The 27,672-nt window shown below is 36.7% G+C and overlaps 4 protein-coding genes across 10 annotated transcripts in view; 2 read left to right on the forward strand and 2 right to left on the reverse strand.

Annotated features, from left to right (window-relative positions):
* Positions 1-17,175, forward strand: part of eml5 (EMAP like 5) — an 81,765-nt gene extending 64,590 nt beyond the window's left edge. For 2 of the 5 annotated variants that reach the window (XM_026285535.1, XM_026285537.1), the window contains 16 exons: positions 5,690-5,698; positions 5,999-6,077; positions 8,191-8,320; positions 8,516-8,614; positions 9,105-9,125; positions 9,301-9,474; positions 9,552-9,760; positions 10,984-11,141; positions 11,258-11,372; positions 11,718-11,906; positions 11,985-12,157; positions 12,865-13,027; positions 13,245-13,348; positions 13,470-13,623; positions 14,981-15,081; positions 16,007-17,175. In XM_026285535.1, the coding sequence (XP_026141320.1) occupies positions 5,690-5,698; positions 5,999-6,077; positions 8,191-8,320; positions 8,516-8,614; positions 9,105-9,125; positions 9,301-9,474; positions 9,552-9,760; positions 10,984-11,141; positions 11,258-11,372; positions 11,718-11,906; positions 11,985-12,157; positions 12,865-13,027; positions 13,245-13,348; positions 13,470-13,623; positions 14,981-15,081; positions 16,007-16,043 (1,915 nt within the window). In that variant the 3' untranslated portion in view covers positions 16,044-17,175. Of the gene's footprint in view, positions 1-1,876; positions 1,892-5,689; positions 5,699-5,998; positions 6,078-8,190; positions 8,321-8,515; positions 8,615-9,104; positions 9,126-9,300; positions 9,475-9,551; positions 9,761-10,983; positions 11,142-11,257; positions 11,373-11,717; positions 11,907-11,984; positions 12,158-12,864; positions 13,028-13,244; positions 13,349-13,469; positions 13,624-14,980; positions 15,082-16,006 lie in introns of those variants that run through there. The other 3 variants (XM_026285533.1, XM_026285536.1, XR_003294128.1) reach the window with 3 other exon arrangements.
* A 617-nt stretch (positions 17,176-17,792) lies between these two features.
* LOC113117850 (iron-sulfur cluster assembly 2 homolog, mitochondrial) lies at positions 17,793-19,949 on the reverse strand. The gene is given in 4 exon segments (XM_026286775.1): positions 17,793-17,974; positions 19,571-19,688; positions 19,811-19,856; positions 19,938-19,949. Coding segments are annotated over 4 exon segments (351 nt in total). The 3' UTR covers positions 17,793-17,799.
* Positions 19,950-20,916: 967 nt separating this feature from the next.
* Positions 20,917-22,525, forward strand: LOC113117115 (NPC intracellular cholesterol transporter 2-like). Of its 2 annotated transcripts, none has more exons than XM_026285538.1 (5): positions 20,917-21,048; positions 21,245-21,342; positions 21,431-21,538; positions 21,624-21,796; positions 21,888-22,525. In XM_026285538.1, exons 2-5 carry the CDS (start codon positions 21,258-21,260, stop codon positions 21,972-21,974), a joined length of 453 nt encoding a protein of 150 aa, XP_026141323.1. In that variant the 5' UTR covers positions 20,917-21,048; positions 21,245-21,257; the 3' UTR covers positions 21,975-22,525. The 2 variants fall into 2 exon arrangements, with proteins under 2 accessions (XP_026141323.1, XP_026141324.1); XM_026285539.1 differs by having other exon boundaries at positions 21,008-21,079.
* A 528-nt stretch (positions 22,526-23,053) lies between these two features.
* Positions 23,054-27,670, reverse strand: gskip (gsk3b interacting protein). Of its 2 annotated transcripts, XM_026285543.1 has the most exons (4): positions 27,533-27,670; positions 26,763-26,888; positions 26,081-26,326; positions 23,054-24,741 (listed from the first exon to the last, which is right to left on the reverse strand). In XM_026285543.1, exons 2-4 carry the CDS (start codon positions 26,799-26,801, stop codon positions 24,583-24,585), a joined length of 444 nt encoding a protein of 147 aa, XP_026141328.1. In that variant the 5' UTR covers positions 26,802-26,888; positions 27,533-27,670; the 3' UTR covers positions 23,054-24,582. The 2 variants fall into 2 exon arrangements, with proteins under 2 accessions (XP_026141328.1, XP_026141329.1); XM_026285544.1 differs by lacking the exon at positions 26,763-26,888 and having other exon boundaries at positions 27,533-27,661.
* Positions 27,671-27,672: the final 2 nt, after the last annotated feature.

Raw genomic sequence — 27,672 nt, forward strand, 5'->3', positions numbered from 1 at the left:
CTCTCTAAAGCCAAACGATTTACTGATACTATTGGAATACCAAACTATCTTTCCAAAGTGGAACATCAAACTGTCTTTCACAGAAAGGTTTCTGATTAAATAATTGTATCTTTTTTCTTTTAACCATAGAAAAACATTTTGAATTGCTTATTGCATTTACAGTAAAGCACTTACAACGGAGGTCTATGGGCATAGTTATTTCACTGTGATTAGAATACATTCTGTTTCAGGGTAAAACCAGGCTCGTAGCCAGCTATGAGGGTACAGAGGTTCGGACCTCTGTAAATTTTTAAAGTTCAAAAATTAAATTTGTTTTCTTTGAATGTCTAGATTGCTGTTCAAAACTCTTTATAGGAGTGTCTGCAAGTTTAGACAGTTTGCAAGAAATGTTGAGTGCTTGTAGTATGAAATGATCCAGCTATAATAAGTGTTTTTGGAATTGTCTTTTTTCACTTAGGTTGACACTTTAGAAAGTTAATCAAGTGGGAAGTTGAAGTTTGGGGTCAGGGATTTCTTTATCTTATCTTATTTCCAAGGATTGTAAATAATATAAATGTATTGTTATTTATTTATCGGTTTTTATTTGTTTAATAGTAATATATGGAAACGGTGCGTTGCCTGCACTTAAACTGACAGTAATAAAAAAGCCAAAGGTTATTGCTGACAGGATACCACATGTGTTAAGGCAAATGCAAAACAATTTAAGGAAATCTGTCAGAAACCTTATCAACGCTGCCAAAACAGTAGCATTTAACACCAGTACAAAGATTTGTAGAACAAGTAGATTACAGAATAAAATGGAATAGCCTTGGAATAGCCAAGTCTATGCTATTTCATTCAATAGCCTATAGTAGTTACATTTTCACAAAGTCATGCTAAAAACATTAATAAAGAGCACTAGACAAAGTTATCCTCAGTGATTATTAATGTAAACTATAACAGTAATATGTATTGTTGCATGATTAATAAACAACTGATAAAATAATCCACCCTCATCCTACAATACTAACAAATTTTGATGCAATAAATATGGTTTTCCTCCAAAACATCTTTCACAAACATCTACCTGTTTGTCCCTTCATAATATATTTAGTGTATATAATGAGTTGGATTTGTAGGGCTTATTATAGTAATTCTCAACCCCACCCAGGACTTCACTCATTTTATAACCACAAGATTCAAATATTAAATTGGCTAACATGAAAACTAGGACCTTACTTACCAAAAGTTCATCCACTGAACATTATGGTAAAAGGGAGCCCCAATAAGTCTGAAAATGAATTAAATGTAGTTATATTAACATCATCTTAATTAAAATGCAAAGGAAAAACTACAAAGAATTGATGTACATCATTAAACTGATATCGTATTTTTGTGTTTATTTATTTTTTAATTACAGCAGAAGTTCTTGGATTTTCTTGGAATAGCCTTCAAATATTTTTTTTTTTGGAGAAAGAGCAATCTTAAAGTACAAAAAGTTTAAAAACCATTGATATAGACTGTTTTACAGTTCATATTCTGTTTCAAAGCTATAGCCACAAGATTTATACATGAAAGGGGTTTTATTTACTTTCTTTAGTTATCTTGCCTACAGATTTCCACTGTAATTGCATTACTGCATAAGCATTTTTATTTCTTAAGATTAATCAAAATTGAGATTACGTTGTATCAAAAAGTTTTATTAACAATTTTAACTGAAAAAGGGCATTTTGAACATTAAGAGCTGAACAGTAGTTAAAAGCACTGAAAACAATGAGTGTGAATTCATGGAACACTTGTGCTTTGAGTGACATGCTTCCCTCATGTCTGTCTTTTCCAATTTCCCTTACTCCTCTGTCTGTCTCTGCACTCCTCTCCTCTCTCTCACCATGTGAAGGCAGGGCGTAGTCAGGTAAGAAGACCAATGAAAGTGTCATTTCTCCTGCTCTTTGGATGTTTACTATACTGCATGGCAACAGCCATCAGATCCATAAACCTACCATAAACCACAGTCTGTTGCAAAGTTTTGCTCTTATTTTAAGCTCAAGATGGTTTAAAAGCAGGTAATTTCAGTCTTAGAGTAGATGGCACTGCATTATTAAAAGTGCTTTGCTGGCAGATATTGTTGTCATTGCTTTGAAGTGACTTTATTATTGCTCTCCACCGCTAATTATTTCAAGTGTAACGCTGCTTTTTTGGCTGCTTGGAACTTTCCTCATGCTTTGCTCTCTGCACTCTCTCTCAGGACGATTAAAGGATTAGTTCACCCCAAAACAAAAATTCTCCCATCATTTTCCCTCTTGCTGTTCCAAACCTTACTTTCTTCCATTGAACACACAGAGAAATTTTAAATAATGAAGTTGGCACTTATATGCTCCAGTATCCTTGTGACATTAGTGATAAGTGGTTTGGATAGATGGTTAGATGAATGGTTTGTTTACTCTTTTTCATGTAGACTGACGTTTTTAAGCTTCAGAAAATAACGCACAACATTGCAAAGTGTGAGAAACAAATAAAATTTAATGAGTTATTTATTCATAATTTTTAAGTGTTGTTAAAAGGGGGGTCAGTGGGGTCTTTAGATGTTCAGTTGTTGGTGTACAGGGAGAAGAACAGTGGGGAGAGAACATAGCCCTGAGGAGCTCCAGTGCTGATTTGGGTGCTAGATGTGAGTTTTCCCAGCCTCACTAGCTGCTGCCTGTCTGTTAGGAAGCTGTTGATTCACTGACAGACCGAGGTGGGCACAGAGCTAAGTTAGTTTGGAAAGGAGGTGATTTGGGAGCTGAAATCCACAAACAGGATCCTCACATAAGTCCCTAGTCTGTCTAGATGTTGCAGAACATAATGCTGTCCCATGTTGACTGCATTGTCCACAGACCTGTTTGCTCTGTAGGCAAACTGAAGAGGATCCAGCAAGGGTCCAGTAATGTCCTTACGGTGGGCAAGCACCAGTTTTTCAAATGACTTCATGACCACAGACATTAGAGCTAAAGGCCTGTAGTCATTTAGTCCTCTAATTTTAGATTTCATTTGAATGGGGATTATGGTGGAGTGTTTGAAGCAGGAAGGGACTTCGCACAGCTCCAGCAATCTGTTGAAGATCTGTGTGAAGATGGGGGCCAGCTGGTCAGCACAGAATTTCAGACAGGCTGGAGTATACAATCTGGGCCTGGTGCTTTTTTCCTTTTCTGCTTCCGGAAGACCTGGTACACCTCGTCTTCACTGATTTGAGGTGCAGGTGTGGGGGAGAGGGGGGTTACAGGAGGTGTAAATGGTTGTGTGGAGAGCTGTTCAGGACAGATGTTGGGTGTTTTTTCAAACCTGCAGTAAAACTCATTCAGATCGTCTGCCAGTTGTTGATTCTCCACAGTGCTGGGGGATGGTGTCTTGTAGTTGGTGATCTCTTTAAGACCTTTCCACACTGTTGAGTCCTTAGTTTTTCAGAAAAAAATTCCTCTTTGCCAATCTGATCTCCTTTTCCAGTGTGTGTTTGGCCTGTTTATTGACTGAAGTCTGAAAGTCTGGAATTCATGGCAGTTTCACTGGCCAAGGCCTGCCCATGAAGCCATTTGACTGACATGTCAAACAACCAATCACAGTTTGTTTCGTTCATCATCACGTTTTGGGGTGTAGAAATGTTGCCACAATAACAGAATAGTGTGTAGAACTCTCGTATTTTAAAGATTCTGTGCAGTCTACTTCCATAACTAATACGTGCCTGATACAAGCGCATACTGATAAGCACTTGTCGTCAGAGTTGTTAACACGATGCTTTCTTTTTTCTTGAGGGGGTTTGGCATCACAGCATTTTTGTTTCCAGGTGGAAAGTTAAAGAACCTGACACACAGGTCTACACAGAAATCAGAATTTCTGCATAATTCAACCAATCCGATGACGACTTTGAAACTTCTTATGCCATATGCGCCATATGCATCAGACGTATAGCCAGCGGTCCGTGTGTGTGAGACTGAGACTAACAGTAAAATTTTGGTTTCTCAGTTTATGACCCCCTTTTAAAGTAATTTGACAAGATGTATAGACATTTTGTGTCTACATTTTAAGTGTATTAAGAAACAGCAATTTCTTTTTCCACAAAATATAAATTTAAGTTCTTCTCTGAGGGACTCACATTAATGTGTCATGGAGAGTTAGATGAACAGCAACTTAACTATTTAGAAGACTTAAAATATAGCACATTATGACATTTTTAAGGTAACTTTTTGTGATTTTGAAGCTTGGCATAAGATATTATTCAAAAATGCAACTTTTGTGTTATAAGGAAGAAAGAAAGTCATATAGGTTTGTGATGACATGGTGGTGAGTAAGAAGTTTGGGTGAACTACTTCTTTAAGTGTAAAGAAAATAAATTTTGCTAGTTTTATATAGAACTGGGGTCTCATTTATAAAACTCTCCATAGATTTAATCCTGAAAGTGTACGTACCTGTATGCATAAAAGCTAGATTTTGCGTATGTACAAAATTACCATATGGACGTCAGAATCTGGGCAAAAATCCCTTTATAAATCCCAGTCAGGGAAAGATTGTGTGTATGTGCATCTCCACCCTGTCTCCTCCCTGAAATCACCATATATGGAACTTACAACGTTTAGTTTTACTATGCATAACCTCATCTTCAAAAATTTCAGTGCATATTCCCGTCCACGTGAAACCATGTTTAACACCGTTAAAGGTAAAATACATATTAAGGTAATAAGGACTATAAATGCCATTTGTGTCACACATAAATTTTTCCAATATCCTTGTTTTAGAATAAATGCATCTAAATATTCATAAAAACAAAACTGTTTAAAATAGTTATTGGATAAATATTTTAGAATAGAGTTGATCTCATTCTTTTAAACTGGCCCAATAGTATTTTAATTGTTTAAATAATTCAAATCAAATTAAATTTATGCAATTTTGCTGATGAGGTGAACATCTTTCAGCTCTTTCTAGTGGAAGCATATAAGTATATATTTAATATATATTTATTGCAGTGTAAATACAATTGTCTGACTTGGCTCATCACTGACAAAGTATTTTAAAAAGGAAACGTGTAAATCTTACAGTTTTCTTCAAGTTGTGTCCTTCAAATACAGTGATAGGCTATTTCATAATGTTGTGGAGATGTCTTCACGTGACATCAACACCTCTGTGCAGCAGCAGTTGTACAGTAAACTATTATCATTAGACCTAGTCAAACCAAATCCAACAGTATCTGCCATAATATTTAATATTTTAAATATAAAAATGTTGTGCTTATCTCCATTAACGAGAGTGGAATATTTCATATCGACATAAAAGCCAAGTTTAAAATTTTTGTTTGCTTCATTAATTTCATCAATCAAGGAAAAAGAGTTCGTAAGCATGGGTCAGAATTTGCGTGCAGGTGTGCAAATTTTCCAGCCAAGTTTGTTATTATTAATCTCATCTTTTGCATTTTAAGTGGCATACGCCTTTTTCAGGACAGGTTTTGTACGTACGCAATGGTTATAAATGATGCCCCTGGTCTCTTGTTCCACCAGTTCATTGGGCCATTTTGTGCTGTCAAGTGAAAATTATCATGGACAACATTTTATAAATTTTTATTGTATTTTTTGTTCTCAGTGTCCCTGTGTTGTGCTTCTTTGTTTTCTGGAGCACTTGAAGGAACTGCTCAACTGACACACTTCTAATGTTTTCTCTCTCTGTGTTAATGCTGCTTTTAAAGGGGATCAAGGTAAGACTAGACCGATCACTTACACCTCTTTCTACCTGATATGTTTAAAGTTTAATTTTATTTTACATAAACTTAATTTGCAGAATTTTACAAAGGTTTTAACCAAACGTTTATTGTACACCACAAACTATCACATATTAAACTGACTCAGTAACTTTGTATTTGTATTGGGTTACATGTTACAATGAAAACTTAAAGTGAAACTGAATCATGCCAGATGTCTGGTGTCCTTTTCACCTGGTCAATGTCTGACCTTATTACTGCTAAGACTGATTAAGATTTTTTTTTGTCTTTGGGCAGACCCCCAGTGAGCAGGGCACCACCAATGCCAGAGAAACTACAGACCAACAATGTCGGCAAGAAAAAGAGGCCCATTGAGGTGAGTGATAGGCAGATCAGATCAAATATTATTCATTCATTTTTTGTGGACTTTCCTTTCCTTTCCTGTCCTGTCCTGTCCTTCACAGCACTATCCTATCCTATCCCGCCCTGTTGTGTATTATCCTTTCCTTTCCTTTCCTTTCCTTTCCTTTCCTTTCCTTTCCTTTCCTTTCCTTTCCTTTCCTTTCCTTTCCTTTCCTGTCCTGTCCTGTCCTGTCCTCCACAGCACCATCCTATCCTATCCCACCCCACTTGTGCATTGTCCTTTCCTTTCCTGTCCTGTCCTGTCCGGTCCTGTCCTTCAAAGCACCATCCTATCCTATCCTATCCTATCCTATCCCGCCCTGTTGTGTATTGTCCTTTCCTTTCCTGTCCTGTCCTGTCCTGCCCTGTCCTGTCCTGTCCTGACCTGACCTGTCCTTTCCTGTCCTTCAGAGCACCATCCTATCCTATCCTGTCCTATCCTATCCCACCCTGTTGTGTAATGTCCTGTCCTTTCCTTTCCTTTCCTTTCCTTTCCTTTCCTTTCCTTTCCTTTCCTTTCCTTTCCTTTCCTGCCCTGTCCTGTCCTTTACAACACTATCCTATCCAATCCTATCCCACTCTGTTGTGTATTGTCCTTTCCTTTCCTTTCCTTTCCTTTCCTTTCCTTTCCTTTCCTTTCCTTTCCTTTCCTTTCCTTTCCTTTCCTTTCCTTTCCTTTCCTTTCCTTTCCTGTCCTGTCCTGTCCTGTCCTGTCCTTCACAGCACCATCCTTTCCTATCCTATCCTATCCTATCCTATCCTATCCTATCCTATCCCACCCCTCTTGTGCATTTTCCTTTCCTTTCCTTTCCTTTCCTTTCCTTTCCTTTCCTTTCCTTTCCTTTCCTTTCCTTTCCTTTCCTTTCCTTTCCTTTCCTTTCCTTTCCTTTCCTTTCCTTTCCTTTCCTTTCCTGTCCTGTCCTGTCCTGTCCTGTCCTGTCCTGTCCTGTCCTGTCCGGTCCTGTCCTTCACAGCACCATCCTATTCTATCCTATCCTATCCTATCCTATCCTATCCCGCCCTGTTGTGTATAGTCCTTTCCTTTCCTTTCCTGTCCTGTCCTGTCCTGTCCTGTCCAGTCCTGACCTGTCCTTTACAGCACCATCCTATCCTATCCTTTCCTTTCCTTCACAGCACCATCCTATCCTATCCTATCCTATCACGCCCTGTTGTGTATTGTCCTTTCCTGTCCTGTCCTGTCCAGTCCTGACCTTCACAGCACCATCCTATCCTATCCTACCCTGTCCTATCCTATCCCACCCTGTTGTGTATTGTCCTTTCCTTTCCTTTCCTTTCCTTTCCTGCCCTGTCCTTCACAACACTATCCTATCCTATCCCATCCCACTCTGTTGTGTATTGTCCTTTCCTTTCCTTTCCTTTCCTTTCCTTTCCTTTCCTTTCCTTTCCTGTCCTGTCCTGTCCTTCACAGCACCATCCTATCCTATCCTATCCTATCCTATCCTATCCCACCCCTCTTGTGCATTTTCCTTTCCTTTCCTTTCCTTTCCTGTCCTGTCCTGTCCTTCACAGCACCATCCTATCCTATTCTATCCTATCCTATCCCGCCCTGTTGTGTATTGTCCTTTCCTTTCCTGTCCTGTCCAGTCCTGACCTGTCCTGTCCTTTCCTGTCCTTCACAGCACCATCCTATCCTATCCTATCCCACCCTGTTGTGTATTGTCCTTTCCTTTCCTTTCCTTTCCTGCCCTGTCCTGTCTTCACAACACTATCCTATCCTATCCTATCCTATCCTGCCCTGTTGTCTATTGTTATTTCCTTTCCTTTCCTTTTTTGTCCTGTCGCTACGCTACCCTATCTTTTTGTAGATAGTAATGTATTCTTTAAATTACTTAGTAGTGTTTTGGTTTGTAGTTTGGATGTGGATAGCTTGTTCTATTATCTCCCCTGTTCAGTCTATTAAATGTTCATTAAAGACTGTTCTGTCCCCTCAGTGGTTAGATGATCTTTCTTGCCTGTCTTGTTTGAACTGCAAGACAGTTTCTCCATGCATGTCCTTTCACATCCTGATACTCTGTGCTGTTGTCATGGATATGACCTCAGAGATCGCTCTTTTACTTTCTCTGCAGGACCTGGTGCTTGAACTGGTGTTTGGTTACCGAGGCAACGACTGCCGTAACAATGTGCATTACCTTAATGAGGGGGCAGACATCATTTACCACACTGCCTCAGTAGGGGTCGTCCTAAACTTAACAACAGGTGGGGAGAAAACCCTTAGGTACCTGCCATATGTAATGCATGTTTAATGCATTTTAATGTGCCAGAGTGGGCATAAATAACAAGTGTGCATTAGAAATGGATTTTATTCATCCAGTTCCTTCAAACAGACATGAAGACATGACAAAAATGTTGTGGACAATCATTGTTTTTTTTTTGTTTTGTTTTTTACTTCAGCCTGCCAGAGTTTCTATTTGGAACACAGTGATGACATTCTGTGCCTGACTATTAATCAGCACCCAAAGTTCCCCAACGTGGTGGCAACTGGCCAAGTAGGTATGTTTGTGAAAACATTGACCTTTTTCTTCTCACTTTGACTGTTCTGGTATGTTTCTCCTAAAATTCAATAAAAAAAGACATACAGTTAAAGCTTAGAGAAGTTAATCTTGGACAGCCAAGATTGCCTTGGATTTTTTTTTTTTTTTTTTTTTTTTTTTTTTTTTATAAAATAAATATACACAAACCCAAATAGGAAATAAAACAGTTATCAACTCCTGAAACAATGGTGTCTCATATTTTAGAGCAGTCTATCAAAAAATCTATAAAATCTGTATGTGTGCGTGAAAATATTTATATGTTAACCCCCTTTGTAATTGTTAAGAGTTAGATTTTTGATCACAGAGTCTGGTTGTGTGTCTTGATTAATTTAATTAAAACATTTTTTTTGAGTATTGGATAGTTTGGTGCTACAACATACATTTATGCACCAGTGATTTTTAAAAATGTGTCATTTAAAGTATTTTTCCTACTGTTGTTGTCCTCTTAGGTGATGCTGGTGACATGTCAGGTAAGACATGTCAGGTTTTTTTATATAAATACTGAGTTGCCATGAAACATTGTCTCATACTGACACTGGATTATCAAATCTCTGCCATGCTTCAGAATTGAATTTTTGAATACGGCTATATAACTTTATAAATCTAAGCAACAGTGGACAAAATAAAGTATTTTTGTATTTGCAGCCACATCTCCTTCTATCCATGTGTGGGAAGCCATGAACAAACAGACCCTCTCTGTGCTGCGCTGCCATCATTCTATGGGTGTTTGCTCTGTAAGCTTCAGTGCCACCGGCAAACTGCTGCTTTCTGTGGGTCTGGACCCCCAGCACACCCTCACCATCTGGAAGTGGCAGGAAGGTACAGGTCAAAACACACAGCATTCACTTAGTACTCTGCTTTTATAACAGGTCTGGGATCTGAAATTCTTTTCAAAGGTGCCAAAGTAGCAAGTCGGGCCGGTCACACCCAGAGGATCTTTGTGGCAGAGTTCCGTCCAGATTCGGACACTCAGTTTGTGTCAGTGGGGATAAAACACGTGCGGTTCTGGACGCTGGCCGGCAGGGCCCTGCTCAGTAAGAAAGGAGTGCTCAGCTCCATTGAGGATGCCCGTATGCAGACCATGCTTTCAGTGGCCTTTGGAGCTGTAAGTATTCTTCTGTTTCTATATGGTGTTCAGCTCATTTCTTATTTGTTGTTAGAGAGGGAGAAATAAAGGAAAAGTTCACCTAAAATTAAAAAGGGGGTTTGCAGAATTTCAAAGTGGCTCTTTTCCATAAAATGAAAGCAATTAAAAAATGATTACTATTGGTGGGTTTTTGTTAAATGTGAGCCAAAATCATCACAAATAAAAGAACCAAAGACTTAAACTACTTCAGTCTGTGTGCACTGAATTAATTTAATACACCAAGTTTCACAATTTGAGTTGAATTACTGAAATGAACTTTTCCATGACATTCTAATTTATTGAGGTGCACCTGTATGTATATATTACATAATTTGGTCACACTTTATTTTAGGGTCCAATTCACACTATTAACTAACCATTAACTATAACTTTTGCCTCAATTAACTCCTTATTTGATGCTTACTTATAGTTTATAAGGTAGTTGTTAAGTTTAGGGAATTGTGTAGGATTATGGATGTCATGCATTATATGTACTTTATAAGAACTAATAAACAGCCAATATGTTAATAATAGACATGCTAATAAGCAGCTAGTTATCAATGTGAATTGGACCCTATACTAAAGTGTTACCAATAATTTATATATATATATATATATATATATATATATATATATATATATTGTAGAAAATTAATGACACATATATTTTTTTAACCCTACACCTATACCTACTCCTCTCAGGAAACTTTCTGCAATTTTAGATATTCAAAAAACTTAATTCTCTATGATTTATAAGTTTGTTTCCTCATGGGGACCCACACCCACACACACACACACACACACACAGAATGAGATTTGATAGTTGAAAAATAACTATTTCTATGTTTCACAGTGAAAGAAAGGCATAAAGTTTAGAAACGAAATGAGGATTAGTAAGTGATGGCAGAATTTGTATTTTTGGGTGAACTATCCCTTTAAATGAATGTGGAATGTGTGCAAGTAGCTATTTCTGTATACATGCATACGTGTGCATTTGTTTGTGCACTTGTGTGTCAGAGCTTAAATTGACTAAATCAGTAATTCATTCAAAATATTGTTTATGATCATAACTTCAAAAATGATGTTTTGTATCAGTGTACCAGTGTATCAGTGAACTGATATGAAAATGCTGTGCTTTGCCATGTTTGTGCTGTTTTTCTCTTAGAGGTCACTAGATTAGTGCAGGTTTGTTTTCTTTTCAGAATAACTTGACATTTACAGGTACCATTAGTGGAGATGTGTGTGTGTGGAAGGAACACATTCTAGTGAGAATCGTGGCTAAGGCTCACACTGGACCTGTGTTCACAATGTACACCACATTACGTGATGGGCTCATTGTGACGGGAGGCAAAGAACGACCGTAAGTGGCTTGAACCCACTATCTTTAACTGAAATATTTTGTTCTCTGAATCTGCATGAGCATTCTCAAAAGCTGCTGTTGTAAATGAGAGGATTCGTGTGGGCTGCCCTCTGCAGGTCTAAGGATGGTGGCGCGCTCAAACTGTGGGATCAGGAGTTGAAGCGATGCAGAGCCTTCAGACTGGAGACGGGTCAGATCATAGACTGTGTGCGCTCTGTCTGCAGGGGCAAGGTACAGCACTTACACAAAATCACTACACTGAAGAGGATGGGAAATGATGTGTACATATAGTCAGATGCATTTACATTGTGAATGTGCCTCAGATGTAGTCAACAGAAACTCTGTTCAATACAATACAATTAGTCTCATAGATAGATCTTCGGGAGAACAGATAGGTGTGTGTGTATATATATATATATATATATATATATATATATTAAAAATACAGATACCTACATGCATAAATTATGTTTCTAAAAGCAGCAAGAGCCAACTAGCCTTAGTCAGAAATATCAAGCTGGGTATTTTTCCTGATAAATAGTATGGCTCCCTGTGTGCTCCTCCTTGGTGGTTTAGGGGAAGATTCTGGTGGGCACTCGAAATGCTGAGATCATTGAGGTCGGTGAGAAGAACGCAGCCTGTAACATTCTGGTGAACGGCCACATGGACGGTCCTATCTGGGGTCTGGGAGCTCACCCCAGCCGAGACGTCTTCCTGTCTGCTGCTGAGGATGGCACTGTGCGCCTCTGGGACATTTCAGAGAGGGTAAATTATTTAATGCCTGTGCACAGTGGTTTTTTGAGATACCAGATGATTCAGATGCTCTCTTGTATGGAAAAACAGAAGATGCTGAACAAGGTAAACCTGGGTCATCCTGCACGTGCGGTCAGCTATAGCCCAGAGGGCGACATGGTGGCCATCGGCATGAAGAATGGAGAGTTCATCATCCTCCTTGTTACCTCACTCAAGATCTGGGGGAAGAAGAGAGATCGGCGCTCTGCCATACAAGATATCAGGTGAGACTGATGCTAATTATGCAATGTTTAATTTTATTAACATATTTTTCATTTATCATAATTTCAGCTACAAATTTTTATTACATTTTTTATTATTATTTAGGGCTCAAAACTGAAGGGGTCAAGAGCCCTCTTGTTTCCCTAAGGTTTATTCTTCTTCTTATAATTTTTTTCAAACTTTCGGGGGTTTTGGGGGAGCCTTAACATACTCAGAAACTCACATTGGAATCTGCAGTCATTAGGACGCTGCAGAGACTGGGACCCACACAATACAGCGCCCCCTGGAACACAGTCAGAAATCTTGAACCATAGCTCACAAATACTTGCATGTATTTAAATGAAACTCTGTACACTTATAGATCTCATTGAGCCGAACAACTTTCCCACTCTATGTCAAAGGCTCCACCCAAAAGGAAGTCAGCTATTCAGGGCTGTTTAAAAAAAGCATGCTCTGGAATTTGATATACTCCTCTGAGGACTTTAAACCGTTTGCCTCGAAACTTGGTGAACATGATCTCAAGACATTGGGGATGCAAAAATTTTTTCTTTCTAGTCATGTTTCTACTGCAGAGTACAAAAGTGGAATGAAGTCACAATTATGAACACTTCCATTTCCATTTCAGGCAGAAACAAAGTTCTGTATTGTTGTTTCTAAGTGAATGTTACTTCAATCTGACATGAACATGGTCTATTGACTTTTTCCTCAGGTTCAGTCCAGACTCACACTACCTGGCTGTGGGCTCCAGTGAGAATGCGGTAGATTTTTACGACCTGACATTAGGACCGCAGCTCAACCGCATCAACTGCTGCAGGGACATCCCTAGCTTTGTCATGCAGATGGACTTTTCTGCTGACAGCTGCTATGTGCAGGTACAGCATGTGTGTGTGTGTGTGTGTGTGGTTATTTGTATGAGACAATGTAGTACAAGTGATTATACAAAAGATTATAAGTGGACCACAGAGAACAGTACAAAATAAAAAACAGAGGCAGGTCATGAGCCCTTTAATATCGTTCTCTGTTCTTTTTAGCATTAGATCAGTTCTATACAAAGTCACTCACTCTGTCTGCATGTTTTGCTCTCTGCAGTTGTCTACTGGTGCTTATAAACGTGTAGTCTATGAGGTGCCTTCTGGGAAGCAGGTCACTGAGCAAGCAGTGATAGACAGAATAACCTGGGCCACATGGACAAGGTAACGGACTGCAGCACAGCAGAACTGCTGGCATCCCGTGAAATAAAAATGAAATGCACTTCTGTCAGTAAAGTCACTGTTCTCAATCGCTGCTGTAGTACTGGTTTGGGTGTCTCTGTAGTGTCCTCGGGGACGAGGTGGTGGGGATCTGGTCCAGGAACACAGATAAGGCCGATGTAACCTGCGCGTGTGTGTCTCACTCCGGCCTCAACATCGTCACAGGCGATGACTTTGGAATGGTAAAGCTGTTCGACTTTCCGTGTCCAGAGAAATTTGTAAGTATGCCCCATTTTTGCTGAAATAAAGTGTTGTTTTGTGTGAAAAAATACACTTTTTTTGTGATATGTGGTGATTTCAGAATGGAAAATGAAGATTCTGTCATCATTTACTCGCCCTCATGTTGTTCAAATCCAAGTTTTTGAGTGTTTAATTAAGTTTTGATTTATATTTTGTTGTTAGTTGCAAATGATTTCGGTTTCGGAGTCTGTTTGTTTGTTCATTTTAATTGAGGTTTTCAGCTAAGTTTAGTTTTAATGTTATTTTAGTTTTTATTTCTGTTTATATTTCACTTAACATACATGAGTAAATTACCTGGCAGGGACAACTTTCATAAACGAACACATATAATAAAACCTGTACAAATAAAAAATCATCACGCATCTTTAACCATGCTTTGAAACGAATGTCTACAAAATATGATTGCTTGTTAATCTTCGGTAACTTTAGATGAAGCACTAATTTTCATATTAATTGCTGTATCACATCTTTTAGTTAGACATGTTGATAAAATTGTATTTTTCTGTTTCTTATGACTACAGATGTGTACTTGTGCATTTTATGGATTTTTAGACACACTGCTTCTCCTCTGTCCTCTTCTCCTCTTATCATTTTATACAGTTTCACAATAAAATATTTTAAAATATTACAACACGCAATAACAGAACACCTTTGTCCACATTTGTATGGACTTGTGGACAACTTAAATGTGTAACAATGTTTGCTTCTGGTGATCCTATGAATATTTGTACAAATGAAGGTGGGCTTGACTTGTTGATGGTATTTCATAATTGTTGAGCTTCAATCACAATTTTATTGATTTCTTCCATACAAAGAGTGCAACTACATTGACAAAAGTCCCATCTAGAGTTTAAAAAGAAGATGTAAAAATGCACATTTAAAATGTCTAATAATGTCAAATTAAAAGATTAAAAGTTTTTAATAATCTTGCACTTTAAATAAGTGCATGTTTTATTAATTTTGTTATTAATTTATACTATATGGTTTTAAACAATATTAAATGGTTTTACAGCAAACCTGCCAGCCAATCAGAATCGAGTATCCAGACAGACCATGATTTATTTAGTATAAGAATTTGTCCAACAGTGCTGTTCCTACAGATAGAAACTACAGACTGATTTCCACGAATGCTGAGAATGCAATGAAAATGTGACAGTACATCACAAGACAGTAAAAAGGGCTGGATGTGACAGTTCTTGCCTACACAGATCAAAACAATCTCACAACAGCCAAAGTTCAGCTGTTTAATTGGATTGTTTTTTATGTTTATACCTATTATATATCCTTTCTATAACCTGTGCTGTACACATTTCAGCTTTTTCACTGTTTCCTCAGGCCAAACACAAGCGTTTTCTGGGCCACTCTGCCCACCTGACCAACATCCGCTTCACCAGCGGGGATCGCTTCGTCGTCAGCGCCGGAGGCGATGATAGAAGGTGCTTGTTTTGTGACTCACGCATCTTGCTGTACTTTCTTTCTTCTTCTTCTTCTTTTTCTGGATCGGCATATTGAGACAGTTTCCTTGGTTTGCTTCACTGTGTGTCCAGTTGTCAGTTTAGTTGGGACACTTTTAACAAAAACTATTTTGTTCTGTTTTTAGACCCTGAACTATAAAATCTAGAAAGGAAAGTGAAATATCATTGTATTGCTTCATTAAATTTTGATAGACCTTAAACACTCACACACAAACACATCTATATATACATATATGCATGTATGTACATGCATGTGTGTATACAGACACAAATAGTATAATAAACAAAGTAAAAACTGTAACACTGTGAAATATTATTAGTTTTCACAACTTCTGTTTAAATATATTAAAATGTAATTTATTCCTGTGATGCAAAGCTGAATTTTCAGCATCTTTACTCCAGACTTCAGTGTCACATGATCCTTCAGAAAACATGCTAATATGCAGTTGTGCTGCTTAATGTATTATATATAAAACTTTTTTTTTTATAATTCGTTTTTTTTTTTTGTAGCAATGTTGTCACTTGGTCAATTTAATGCATTAAAGTATTAATTTCTTTAAAAAATTAAATCTTACTAACACCACACTTTTGAATGGCAGTGCATATTCAGTTTTTTTAAATTGGAATGACCCATGACATAATTAGCATCCAAAATGAACTTTTTGCCATATTGCCAAGTGAAATTTGAATGAGAACATGAATGAATGAACAAATAAATTCATAAAAAACTTCATAAGTTCTATGAAGAAACAGACATGAAGTAGCAATGGTTAATAATACACTTGATTGCAGAACCAAGAATTACTGGGAGCTGCACTAAAATGAGAATTATAAATGTTTCTAAAATGATGTTGTTACATTTGTGATGTTTCCTTGTGTCTTTCAGTCTGTTTGTATGGCGGTGTGTTCACGCTCCTCACTGAGGGCATGCAGTCTCCTCTTCTCTCCTCAAGCCCAGCTGACAGCACGAGTGAACCGAACATCAGACGGTGGATTTCAGTCTCCACCACCCGTCTGCATGAGTCTTAATGAGCCGTCACCCATACCTGAACTCAACCGTTTCTGAATGATAGTTGGGTCAAGGTGACACTTGACCCAGCGTACAGAATAAGATCCATCAGATGTGTATGTGTTTTACCCCTTTTTGTTTAAAAAAAAAAAAAAAGAAGAAGATGAAGAAAAAAAGAAAAAGAAAATCATGAGCTACAAGTTACAGAACGTACTTTATTTTGGAGAATCAGTGTATCAATGTTTTTAAGATTTCAAATGGTAATGAACTTGTAGAAAGCTAAGTACGATTAGCCTTAAACTACCCGTGGTTTTGTTTATTTAGGTGTGTTTTTCTGTTGGAGATTCTGGTTTTATATTTTAACCTGATCGTTTTCTGTTGGTTTGGTGTTTTTTTTTTTTTTTTTGAGGTTTCTTCGATCTCCCGTGGCCTTCTCCCTGAATGTAACACTGCCGTTATATTCTAGGATGTCAGCATGCCAAAGCATTCTATGCACTGTATACTTGACCTGCTCACTGTGGTAGTCCAGTGGTCTGTTAATGTCGATCTTGAACGTGATCTCCCTAAACCGTAGACACTCCTAACCTCATATGCAGCAACTTTAGCTCGATTAGTGAACTTGAGATGTCCGTTTGTGCGTCTGTGCGAGTAGGTGACCGTATGCTTTGATCGAAGTTTAAAAGAAAAAAATGGAAATGCAATCCCTCAGAAAATGAATGAAAAGAATTTGTTTCAATGCTGTCTTATCTGAAATCACTGTTCATCTTGCTGCTGAAGCCTTTTACAACATCACATTCATTCTGGTTCTGAATTTTTTTAGTAGTTTTTAGTTTCATTTTACTGGATTGTCGAGGCTCAGAGTGAACTGAAGATAAGAAATGCAACGTTCTCTCCTTCAGTATCGTTCTGATTGAAAGAGATGTGCTTAATTCAGATTTAGATTTTCTTGTTATCAATGTAAATATCATTTGTAAAGACATTCTTTTGTATATTTTTGTGAAATGTTTCTTAAAAGCCAAATTTAATTAAAAAAAGCATATACATATAATTCTGATTGATCATTAAGGCTTAATAGAAATCTGTGACATATCAATTCAGGTTTTTTTTAATATATATTTTTTTCAGTTTTTTTTCTGAACCTAGAAGATTTCTTTAAAATCTTTTGATGATTTTTTGGCTTTGATCATCTTCAGGAAAAACTTTGTCAGCATAAAATAAAGGACACATACTGTGATAACGAACTTCCTTACGATCAAGACAACATGAGATTTACTTACACTCATTATAATGTCATCAGGAAGTATTTTGATTCAATTCTGTGATTAATATATACTTTAATAATAAAAACACATTACTTGTATTAAATCTGAGGTGTACCTTAAGAAATGCTGACCTATACATTAGAGTAATAGTGTGTGATAAGCTACTGAGAATATTCCTCTCAAGAAGAAGAATCTTAACAGGCAATGGAAAACCATATATTATAACTTATATACACTCTTTCCTATATACAACAATTTTGTTTTTCTTCTATTATCTGTGGTCAAATTAATAGATTGCTCAAATCAGAACCCCTAACATAAGCTTATTATCATGCTCTTGGCTGATCTTCAATAAGCACATAGCTATGCATGCACTAACAGCTTCATGTGATGGAGAGAATAAGGGTGTCAGATTTGGACAGAGAAAGATGAGCCGCATGAGCAGCCGTGTTCAGCCTGTGGGTTCTTCAGCACCTGGAAGGAAGAACGGATGAGTTCCTGACTGAAGTCAACGGTGGATCCTTTCACAAACTCCAGACTGTCCTGGTCAACTATTATCCCAACACCATTCTTTTCAAACACTCTGGGAAAAAGAACGAGACCAAAATAAAGACAAAAGAGCTACAAACTTGCAATATCACATCCCTGATTACCAACTGTGGTATGAACACCAAGACCATAAATTTGGTAATAAAGGCACAAACTAGGGGTCGACCAATGTGCTCAGGGCCGCTGCTGATACAGATTATTACAGATCAAGTAGACCGATAACCGATATTTTGAACCGATATACAGTATATGGCACTTGTAAAACTGAAAATTAATGTCAAAATTAATAATGACAAGGGCTCTGACAAAAACTTTCTTTAAATTATTATTTTTTATTATTTTATGGGCAAATCGTTTTTGGAAATAACCGATATTGATAACCATAATTTTATTTTTATATCTGTGGCAATATTCAGTCAACCCCAGCACAAACTTGAACTGTTAGAAATGTTAGGTCAACTAGATTACCATTAGCAAGTTTAAAAATCGTACCTTTTAATTGGTGATCTCACCTCCTCAAATTTGTCCCAAAAATTATATATATATATATATATATATATATATATATATATATATATATATATATATATATATATATATATATATATAAATCTAATAAAATAATGCAATATGGTATAAAATGTTTATTTAGCAATTGAAATGTTTTAATTAATTAGTAACACAATTTGTACCAGTCTTATTATTGTTAGCTAACATTAAACCCATAAAAAGTTCCTGTACTCGAAATGAAAAAAAGAAAGGTAACTGAAATAAACAGTAACTCCAAAACAAAAAAGAAGAACAAATCCCGCACACTATCCTGACATGCATGGTCATGGACTGAAAAATGTTTATAAATATTTCGATACATTTTGCAAATCAGGATAGTGTGCTGGATTCATTTTAATTAAAAAAAAAAACTGTTTGAAGTTGGACCTTTTTTGGTTGTTTTTCAATGACATACAGGTGTACAAGGGTGACTGTTAACTGAAATGTAACTGAAATTTTTATTTAATAAATGGAATATGAAAAACAAACTTATTTCAGCAAGTCTCCAAGGCAACATCTTTCATTTTTATTTAGTTTAAACTCAATGTACTAGAATAATAAACCACTTAATGTACCAAAATAAATAAAATAGAAATAAAAGTGAAAAACTAGAGAGAAATATATAAAAGCAAAAACAAACAAACAAACAAAAAACATAATAGTCGACCATTGTACTCTTTCTATAGCATCTGTAACAAAAGCTTTTGTATAAAACATAAAATGCTATTTTTACTTTTTATATGAACAAATTATTATATACAATTTATATTGTACATAAACAATACTTAAACAATTTGTATACACATTTATTAGAATTGATAAACAAGAAATCTGGATTCACTCAGGTTTACTTAATGTTTATAAACCTGTTATCAGTCATGTCTTAACAATTACAAACATATCTGCAAAACTCATAAAATACATGTCAAACAAAACAGGACATTGACCTCTTGAGGTTGATGAGAAACATTAAACATCTTTCACTGACTCCATGTTGAAAAATAACAAATAATAAAATTGACCTTTATTACTAATAATTAATATTGACCCTTTTCCTCCAAGTCCTTTTATAATTAATTACCTGTCGTCTTAATTTTTTACAGTATCCACTGAGAATCTAAACGGGAATCCTGAACATCCGCCTCCCTCCACTGCTATCCTCAGATACTCCCCCTTTCCCATAATCTGCGCGAGCCTCTGCAGGAATAATAATCAACGGTTTGATGATTTATTGTTGTCTACAATGACTGGTTTATCTGTAACTACCAAACATGTGATCCCTGAAGTATTAAGCTGCATTGCAGGTGTGATGATCAACCCTTGACACAGGATTGAGTGAGATCGATGGATGTTGTCAGCTGCTGCTGCTAGAGGGCTTCTGGGGCTCTTAATTGGCGCGCGCTAGAGGCGAGAGGAGCTCTCTGAACTCCGGACAACAACAAACACACACAATAACACATGGCTGACACGCACATCATATCAACAGGATTTTATTACAGAGAAAATAACCATAAAACAGATTAAAAAGTTTGGCATTGTATGTTTATGTTAACAGAACGGATAAGTTTGTAAGAAACTGAAAACAAACGAGTAAATAGTTAACAAGTTAGCTAGCTTAAATTATGTCTGTTAAATTCTGAAAAGGAATAGCTACTTATTAATTTTAGGGTAAAAATAATAAATAAAGAACGCAAACATAATGATAATGATTTAACTTTCCAATATTTACTTTTCGGACAATCAGGATTTTTCAGTTTTAAATCGCAAATGCATTTTAATGTTTAATTAAATATGCAGGTTTGATTGACAATAATAATAAAAAAAAAATAATAAAAATTCAAACGTGTAATATTTTTGGCAAAAGAAAAAAAAAACTCCTGCTGTGGTAGAATCCTGTTTAGATAGAAAAAAGCTGATGTGTGTAATATTAATTATGACTCAAATATAAAATGTTGCCCAATCAAGCCTCACAGATGGCAGATTTCTGTAAAATGTTCGGAGTCGTTCGTTTGCAGCGAGTGCACAACTTTGGTGACATTTTTTTTAGCTGTCTTTTTTTACAACAATTGAATTAAATTGCACACTAAACGTATGTAATATTGCAGGATGCCTTTTTTGAGGTATGGGAACATACAGATTCAGTAACAAATGAAATCTCTTGAGCGTAATTAAATCTGTGTTTTAAAACAAAACTATAACTTTAAAATTGTTTTCACCCTATATAATTAAATGTACACATATCTTTATAATTTGTTGAAATTTACATTTCATTTAAACCTTTGAAGAGTAGAGGGACACCGAAACTGAGAAACTTTATTCAGTCCCCGAGCGAGTTTAATTGCCTAATATATCAATACCCCCCATTTATATTTCTGGCAACAGAAGGTCCTCCTCGTTTCAGGCAATTTCATTGCGTCATTGCTATTGGTTAAGAGTTCGCCGACACTGCGTTTACGTCACGAGGACGCCCATGCGGAGAGTATTTGATTGGAGAGCAGTCAGTCCGCTCTTGTGACAAGGAGCTGAAGGTGTGATAACAGAGGGCTGAAGGAAGGGCTGGTAAGCAAGCCAATTTAAAAATACTTAGTTGGTATTTTTATTTATTTTTTGTAAACTTTTCCACTGTATTGCTGTTTCCTGTGTTTTGTGTGTATTCGGTATTAAAGTTAACATCTTCTCTAGGAAGCGCAGAGATTCACTGTCATGTGACTGCGATGTAATGCTTGTGTTTGCACCGTGTGCTGCTTCTCTACAGCTTTATTTGAACCATGGATTATTACCGTGTGCTCGGCGTTGTTTTATTTTCTCTTCTGGCTTACACTAATGCCGAGCAGGTGAAATTTGCCGATTGTGGTAAGTACTTCGTTTGTGAAGTTCATGTATTTAATAATTCTGTTGGTCTTCATTCCAAACTTTATTTTCCTCGCTTTTTCCTTAACAGGCTCAACAGAAGGAAAAGTTTCTGAGGTTAACATCCAGCCCTGCCCATCACAGCCATGCCAGCTTCACAAGGGACAGTCCTACACAGTCAATGTAACCTTCACCAGCAGTGAGTTGCTTTTTCACATCTAGTGACCGCTCAAATAAACCAGATCTAATGCAGGAAATCAACAACTTGTTTATGTGTGCCCTAGGTGTTGCCAGTCAGAACTGCACAGCTGTGGTTCACGGAGTGGTCTCTGGGATCCCCGTCCCCTTCCATATTCCTCAATCAGATGGGTGCAAGTCTGGAATCCAGTGTCCTATCGAGCCACAAAAAGTTTACAGCTACGTCAACCAGTTGCCTGTCAAGACCGGGTATCCAGCAGTGAGTGCTAACTTCCTCAACTAGCTCTAGTTTTAAAAAATGCTGTAATGTTGCATGCATTCACTTCCTTATTTGTTGGTTTGTTTATTAGATAAAACTGGTGGTGGAATGGGAATTAATAGATGACTTCAGCAAAGACTTATTTTGCATCAAGTTCCCTGTTCAGATTGTGAACTGAAGGCCAACAGTGAACCCAAGACACTTTCAAAGGGATACAATTAAGAACCGAGGCATCTGGATGTGTGCCTAAACACTTTTCTATAGACCTTTTATATCTAATATTGGTATGATTTATTCTATTTTTTTTTTCTAACCATGACACATTTAGTCATTTTAATGTATGGTCTTTAATTATGCACACCGTGTCCCTCTAAAGAAGTTGCCTAATCCTAGTTTGTTTCTAAAATTGTATTAATGATTCACCAGAACGAGACTCTGACAAGCAAACAGTGGTCCGGTGATTTAAATTAAATCAATTGTGCACGAACTGCTTTGTGGCTAGACCGGTGTTTGGATGGGTCTATTCAGAGTTTCTTTAAACAATTGCTTGTGAACTTTTTACTTTCATTTTAAATCCGCATATTTAATAAAGATTGCATCTTAAAATAAGCTTTTTTTTTTCTTTTAAGATCTGTAAATCTGGCGACAAGCAAAAAGCCACATTTGACATGTAGCTATGTATGTTAATGTCTGAATTAAATAAACTATTTTTATTTTTATGACAAACCATGATTGAATTCCGTCTTCGTTTTAAATCCTGGATAACAAAAATAATTCCTACTGGCTTTTTTTTTTTTTTAATAATCGATTTAAAAAAAAAAAAAAAAACTTTAATCCCAAACTTGTGTGTGTATATTTTGGAATCATTAACTAGATAATTATTTAAATTCATTACTTATATATTAGTGTATTCATTATATAATTTTGTAAACATGTAAAGCTGCAAAGTTGTGTGGTTACAAGAAAATGCCGTCTGTACAAAGGTTTATTAATTGGTCCATTTAAAGGAAACAGTCCTTTTTTTATTTTTTATTCCTGTTTCAGTTTTGTTCTCTCAGGTAGCAACTTTTATATTCATTTTGAGGTCACCTGTCGTGTGTGTGTGTGTGTGTGTGTGTACAGTTGTGCTTCACCATGTAATACATGAATTTATGATGATCAAACAAGCTGTAAGAGAAGACACCTTTGTCTTTAAATGATTTCTTATGCTCCTGCAACCTGATTTACTGGCTAAAAAACTGAATCATGAAGCCAAAATAACATTTGAATGTGTGCTTTTTATTACAAGGAAACAAAAGCAAGCAACATTCCCTCAGGTACAGAAGTTTTTTGTGCCATGTACATCATTTAAACCCCCTCTTTCTCGTTTTCCCTTCTGTAAATTATTAGGATGTTTGTTTGGGACTGATATTGAGGATATTGTTCCACAGGAATTTACTAAAAGCAGAGGACCACTTCTGTTCACTTGACCCTATTATCACCATCACAAACCAGCTGGATACACATCAATTTCACAGGTCAAAATAAAAACCCAACATGAGGTAGAAACCCATCATACAACCACTTCCTGTATGCATTTATTTAAATGAATCTCTTCACTCTGTTCCAAACTGAATGTAACTTTGTAGCATATTTTTACGCAGCCCTTTCAAACAAAGTCAGAGAACGGCTGCTTTATCTCATTTAGTGCAATTCTGTGCAAGATCAAGCATTTTGTTTTGACCAGTCAATCAATGACTCATTCTACACAACATACAATCTCTCTTCCGGAAAAACAAAACAAACAAAAATCATTTAAAACCATATTTTAAAAACACCAATATTGGACAATACATATAACATGATATGCTAGCTGTTGCCACTATAGAACTATCATTAACCATAATAAATGTCTTTTACTTTACAACAACAAGTCGAGCATTGACATTCATACAAACATGCTGCTATGTAATGTAATGTAATTGCAGTGAAGAAGATTTTGCTCAACTCTTTTGAAAGTAAAAGGCATAACACTTCTGTTTCAGAGCTAAAATGCACTGTTTTTACCCTTGAGTAAGGTTTAAGAAACTGACAAATGTTTCCATTTTCTTAAAAAAATTACAAATAAAATACTTTGGGGCTGGAAGTGGATATCACCACCATGTTTTGGCTTTTCAATCGTTTCTGCTGATTTCGACAGATGAAGCAAGCAGATGTGTTTTCACAATCAAAAAGGGAAATTATCTGTAGCAAACAAAAGGAAGGGAAGATACTGAATGTATCGGGATTTCTAAATAACTATCTTGTAGACAGGTTTAACTGATATTAAAAGAAAACTGAATTGTTAGACATGTGAATGGACGTAGTAAGGCATCGGATATGTTTTAAATGTTAATACTTTAAAGAGCCATGCTGCACGGTTGATGGAAGTACAGTATGGAGCTCTATTCGGCAGGACCCAGTTCATCCAAAATCGTGTGTTAACACAAAAGACTTCAGTTCAAAAATGTTCCCATAGTCCTCACAACAGCACTGCTATTTCTCAGGGTTATTTCAAAATGTTAAATAAAAAAAATTTAGTATTCACCTGGGCCCATTGTGGCATAGCAATGATACCTCTCCAAATAATAGTAAAATACTTTAAAACATCACAAGCAAGTCGGTTTGTCAAATCAACACCAAGATCTGTTAAAACATATCACAGACTAAAAGCTGGAAAGGGTAGCACTGATGCTTGAAGCTGAGAGCGGCACAGGACTTGGATGAACTGTTAGCGAGCAAAGATATTGGGAATGATACTGAAGCCCTCACTGTCCGTTCTGTTTGAGCCTCTCCAGTCTCTGTAGCAGAGCGTTTCCAAACGCTTCTCTGTATCCGGGGCTGAGGGAGTCCAGCAGTGAGTAAACGGTCTCATGATACTGGGAGCTCAAGCCCTCATCCACCTGATCGAAGCCGTGTCCCACCACCTACAAGACAACGAACAGAAACAGAGCCGGTCACACTTGTGATCCAAAACAGACCAAAGAAATGGATGTGTTTGTTAATGAAATTAATGTTGTATGTTATAGGTTTCAATAATATTTAGTCTTTAATATTGTTTATTTTACGGGGATTTCACTGAACCACAAAATATTCCCCTCTATTATGCACCACTGATTTACAACTGTTAACTGATTAAAATCCAGACCACTAGATATCTCAACAGCCATATCAATTTAACTATAAATATAGGGCTGCGTATTCTCTAGTTGCTTATTTTCTGAGTATTTTCCAAACATAATTGTTTACCTTTTAAGTTTTCCATGTGGATATCAAAAACTACTACATTATGGCTTGTTTTTTAGATTTATTTATTCACCTTTTGACGTCATACCAGCATTAAGGCTATTTTCATGGTGATCTCTGAACAAATTGTGGGTGATTTGTAGACGGTACTGACAAAAGTTGCTCTGTATATTAGTATGTTTTGTATTCCCCATTAATTTTCTACGGCAACCATTTTTTAACTCAAACTGAGCAATGTTTTTTTTTTTTATTAAACTTTTCTATGGAGTCCCACACATGGCATAAAGTAGGCTAAATTGTTCGCAGGTTTTACTATTTCCTTCCCTCCATTTATAAATAGTCCGCACATTTTACTATTTCCAATTATTTTACTATTTCCAATTATTACAATTCTGAGAAATGTAAATAAATAAAATATAAAAACATTAAATTATTTGGTCTAAAATGAACAAAGACAACCAGAAAGTTAGAAAGATTATCTTCAACATTGAAATATAATATAATATAATATTAACTAATATATATATATATATATACACACACACACACACATACATATAGCTGGTTTGAGGACTGCACTCCACTTTTAAAAATATATATATTTTTGGATATGCCATATTACCTAACTGACCACCATAGGTAATACATATGACCAGCTGTAACATTTTTTTTTAAATACCATATATCATTTTGTAATGATTTCTCACGTCCATATAAATAAGTCCATAGACTGTGCAAAAGTCACAAGAGTTTCATATTTTGGTAGAAAATGACCACCAGAGTTAAAAGCATAGAAACACACACGCACTAAATTTCCTACCATTCATATGAAGAAATCATATGATTTGAAATCAAAACTAAAACTTTTCACTCTAAACGTTAAATAAAATAACTGAAGACCAACAGGGGGGTGGTAAGGTTCGTAGATCAAAAGTAGTGGACCCCTCCTCATCCTCATCCCCAGGAACACATCAAACTGTCAGTCTTGAAAGCCTTGTTTACATGTTTGGCATCACTCACCCTTAACCCTGCCTCGGTGAGCTCCAAGCAGTATCGTTTTCCCTCTCTGGTCTCCAGGTTTATGTAGGCCATATCCAGTCCGCTGGAGAGACTGTGAGAGACGTGCATGTCTGTGACCGCGAAGAGCACATCACTGACCACCGCCTCGGCCTCCAGCCGCATGTCCTTCACCTCCCCCAGCTCCACACAGCGCTCCTCATACGAACACTTCGACAGCTCCTCCGGCGTACAGTCCACCTCCATCCCCTGAAACAGCCATCGATCATCAGACATCAGAGCTGCGCGTTCACAAACATCTGACGCCGCCTGATCTGGTTCAGATCTCGAGCGGGCGCGAGCACGAGCACTCTTAAACCACGTTACTTAGCACCTCTGAAGTACACGAAGTACCATTACTTTATAATTTTTTTTAGTACGAATAACACTTAAGGGGTTAGAAACAAACATTTAACACACATTTAAATGTGTATTGTGTGAAGTCATTTGCATAAAGGCAATTTGTAAAGCGTTAGCTAATGCTGACGATAGAGGCTCTCGCAGCGCAAAGGTTCCATATAGCACAAGCTCCCGGTCATAGTAACAGAATAATTGTATGACCACATGAACAACAAGGTTATATGTTATATGATACAGTCTGAAACGGTTAATATGTAGCATTATCATCATTTTATGAGTTACTAACCTCCTCCGGGGATAGTTCGCCAGAACACTTCCGGCTCATGCCGGCTTAGGACTCAAGTGTGTCAATTAAGCGCCGCTGTTGCGCAGCGCAGATTCTGCGTATCCGCCTCGACAAACGTTACAGTATCTATGATTTTATTGGGGAAACATATTTTAAAAAATATAATAGCAATTATAATAATGTCTATATATGTGATTTAGCTGTATATGAGGATACAAAGCTAGTAGATAAAACTGTGCGGGTGGATGCGCGAGGTTTGGGGGAGGAGGGGCTTCTAGATCATTCTTCATTCTCCACAAATAACAACAGTGCTTAGTTACAGTCCAAAGAACTGAACACAGTTTATGAACTTCATTACATTTCATAACGTCGTGCTATTTTCTAACATTTGACTATTTATCGTTATCATATCATTAAACTATATTCCAGCTTCTCCACAAGTGTTACTTCTGAAAATGGGAATGGATTTGATGCCATAAACATTTATTCCCAAACTTCAGAAAACTCGCCAATGAAACAATGGCAAATGCTTATTCAAATGAATTTATTGATAAAATGAAAATTGATAAGCAAAGGAGAATACATTGCATAATTTTGTCAGTTCAGCCCCTTAAATAATAACATTATATTGTGGCATGTTGTTATCAGTTTGCTGTGTGTAAATACAGTGTAACGAATTAGATCACAGATTTAAAGAAATAGACTAATATAAGACTTTACTTCAGATCATCAGCTAAATCAGTCACAGCATGCGATTTAAGACTACTTACCATAAATAAAGCGATTTTCCTGTTCTTATCAGAAATTCTTCCAGTCTGTAGTGAAAATAACAGTCTCCTGTAGCTGCGTGGAAGGACTGTGTAGCAGCTGTGCAGAGCGGATGCTCGTGAACACACCGCGCGTGAGCGAG

This window comes from Carassius auratus, chromosome 17 (genome assembly GCF_003368295.1).
Source record: "Carassius auratus strain Wakin chromosome 17, ASM336829v1, whole genome shotgun sequence".
Lineage (NCBI taxonomy): Eukaryota > Metazoa > Chordata > Actinopteri > Cypriniformes > Cyprinidae > Carassius > Carassius auratus.

Bases quoted from the DNA above. Each gene is read 5' to 3' on its own strand.
- LOC113117115 (XM_026285538.1), top strand. From the start codon at position 21,258: ATGGATTATTACCGTGTGCTCGGCGTTGTTTTATTTTCTCTTCTGGCT. The intron at 21,539-21,623 runs GTGAGTTGCTTT...TGTGTGCCCTAG, and splicing joins CAATGTAACCTTCACCAGCA to GTGTTGCCAGTCAGAACTGC. The intron at 21,797-21,887 runs GTGAGTGCTAAC...TTTGTTTATTAG, and splicing joins TCAAGACCGGGTATCCAGCA to ATAAAACTGGTGGTGGAATG.
- gskip (XM_026285543.1), bottom strand. From the start codon at position 26,801: ATGAGCCGGAAGTGTTCTGGCGAACTATCCCCGGAGGAG. The intron at 26,327-26,762 runs GTTAGTAACTCA...TGGCTGTTTCAG, and splicing joins GCGAACTATCCCCGGAGGAG to GGGATGGAGGTGGACTGTAC. The intron at 24,742-26,080 runs GTGAGTGATGCC...GTTGTCTTGTAG, and splicing joins TCACCGAGGCAGGGTTAAGG to GTGGTGGGACACGGCTTCGA.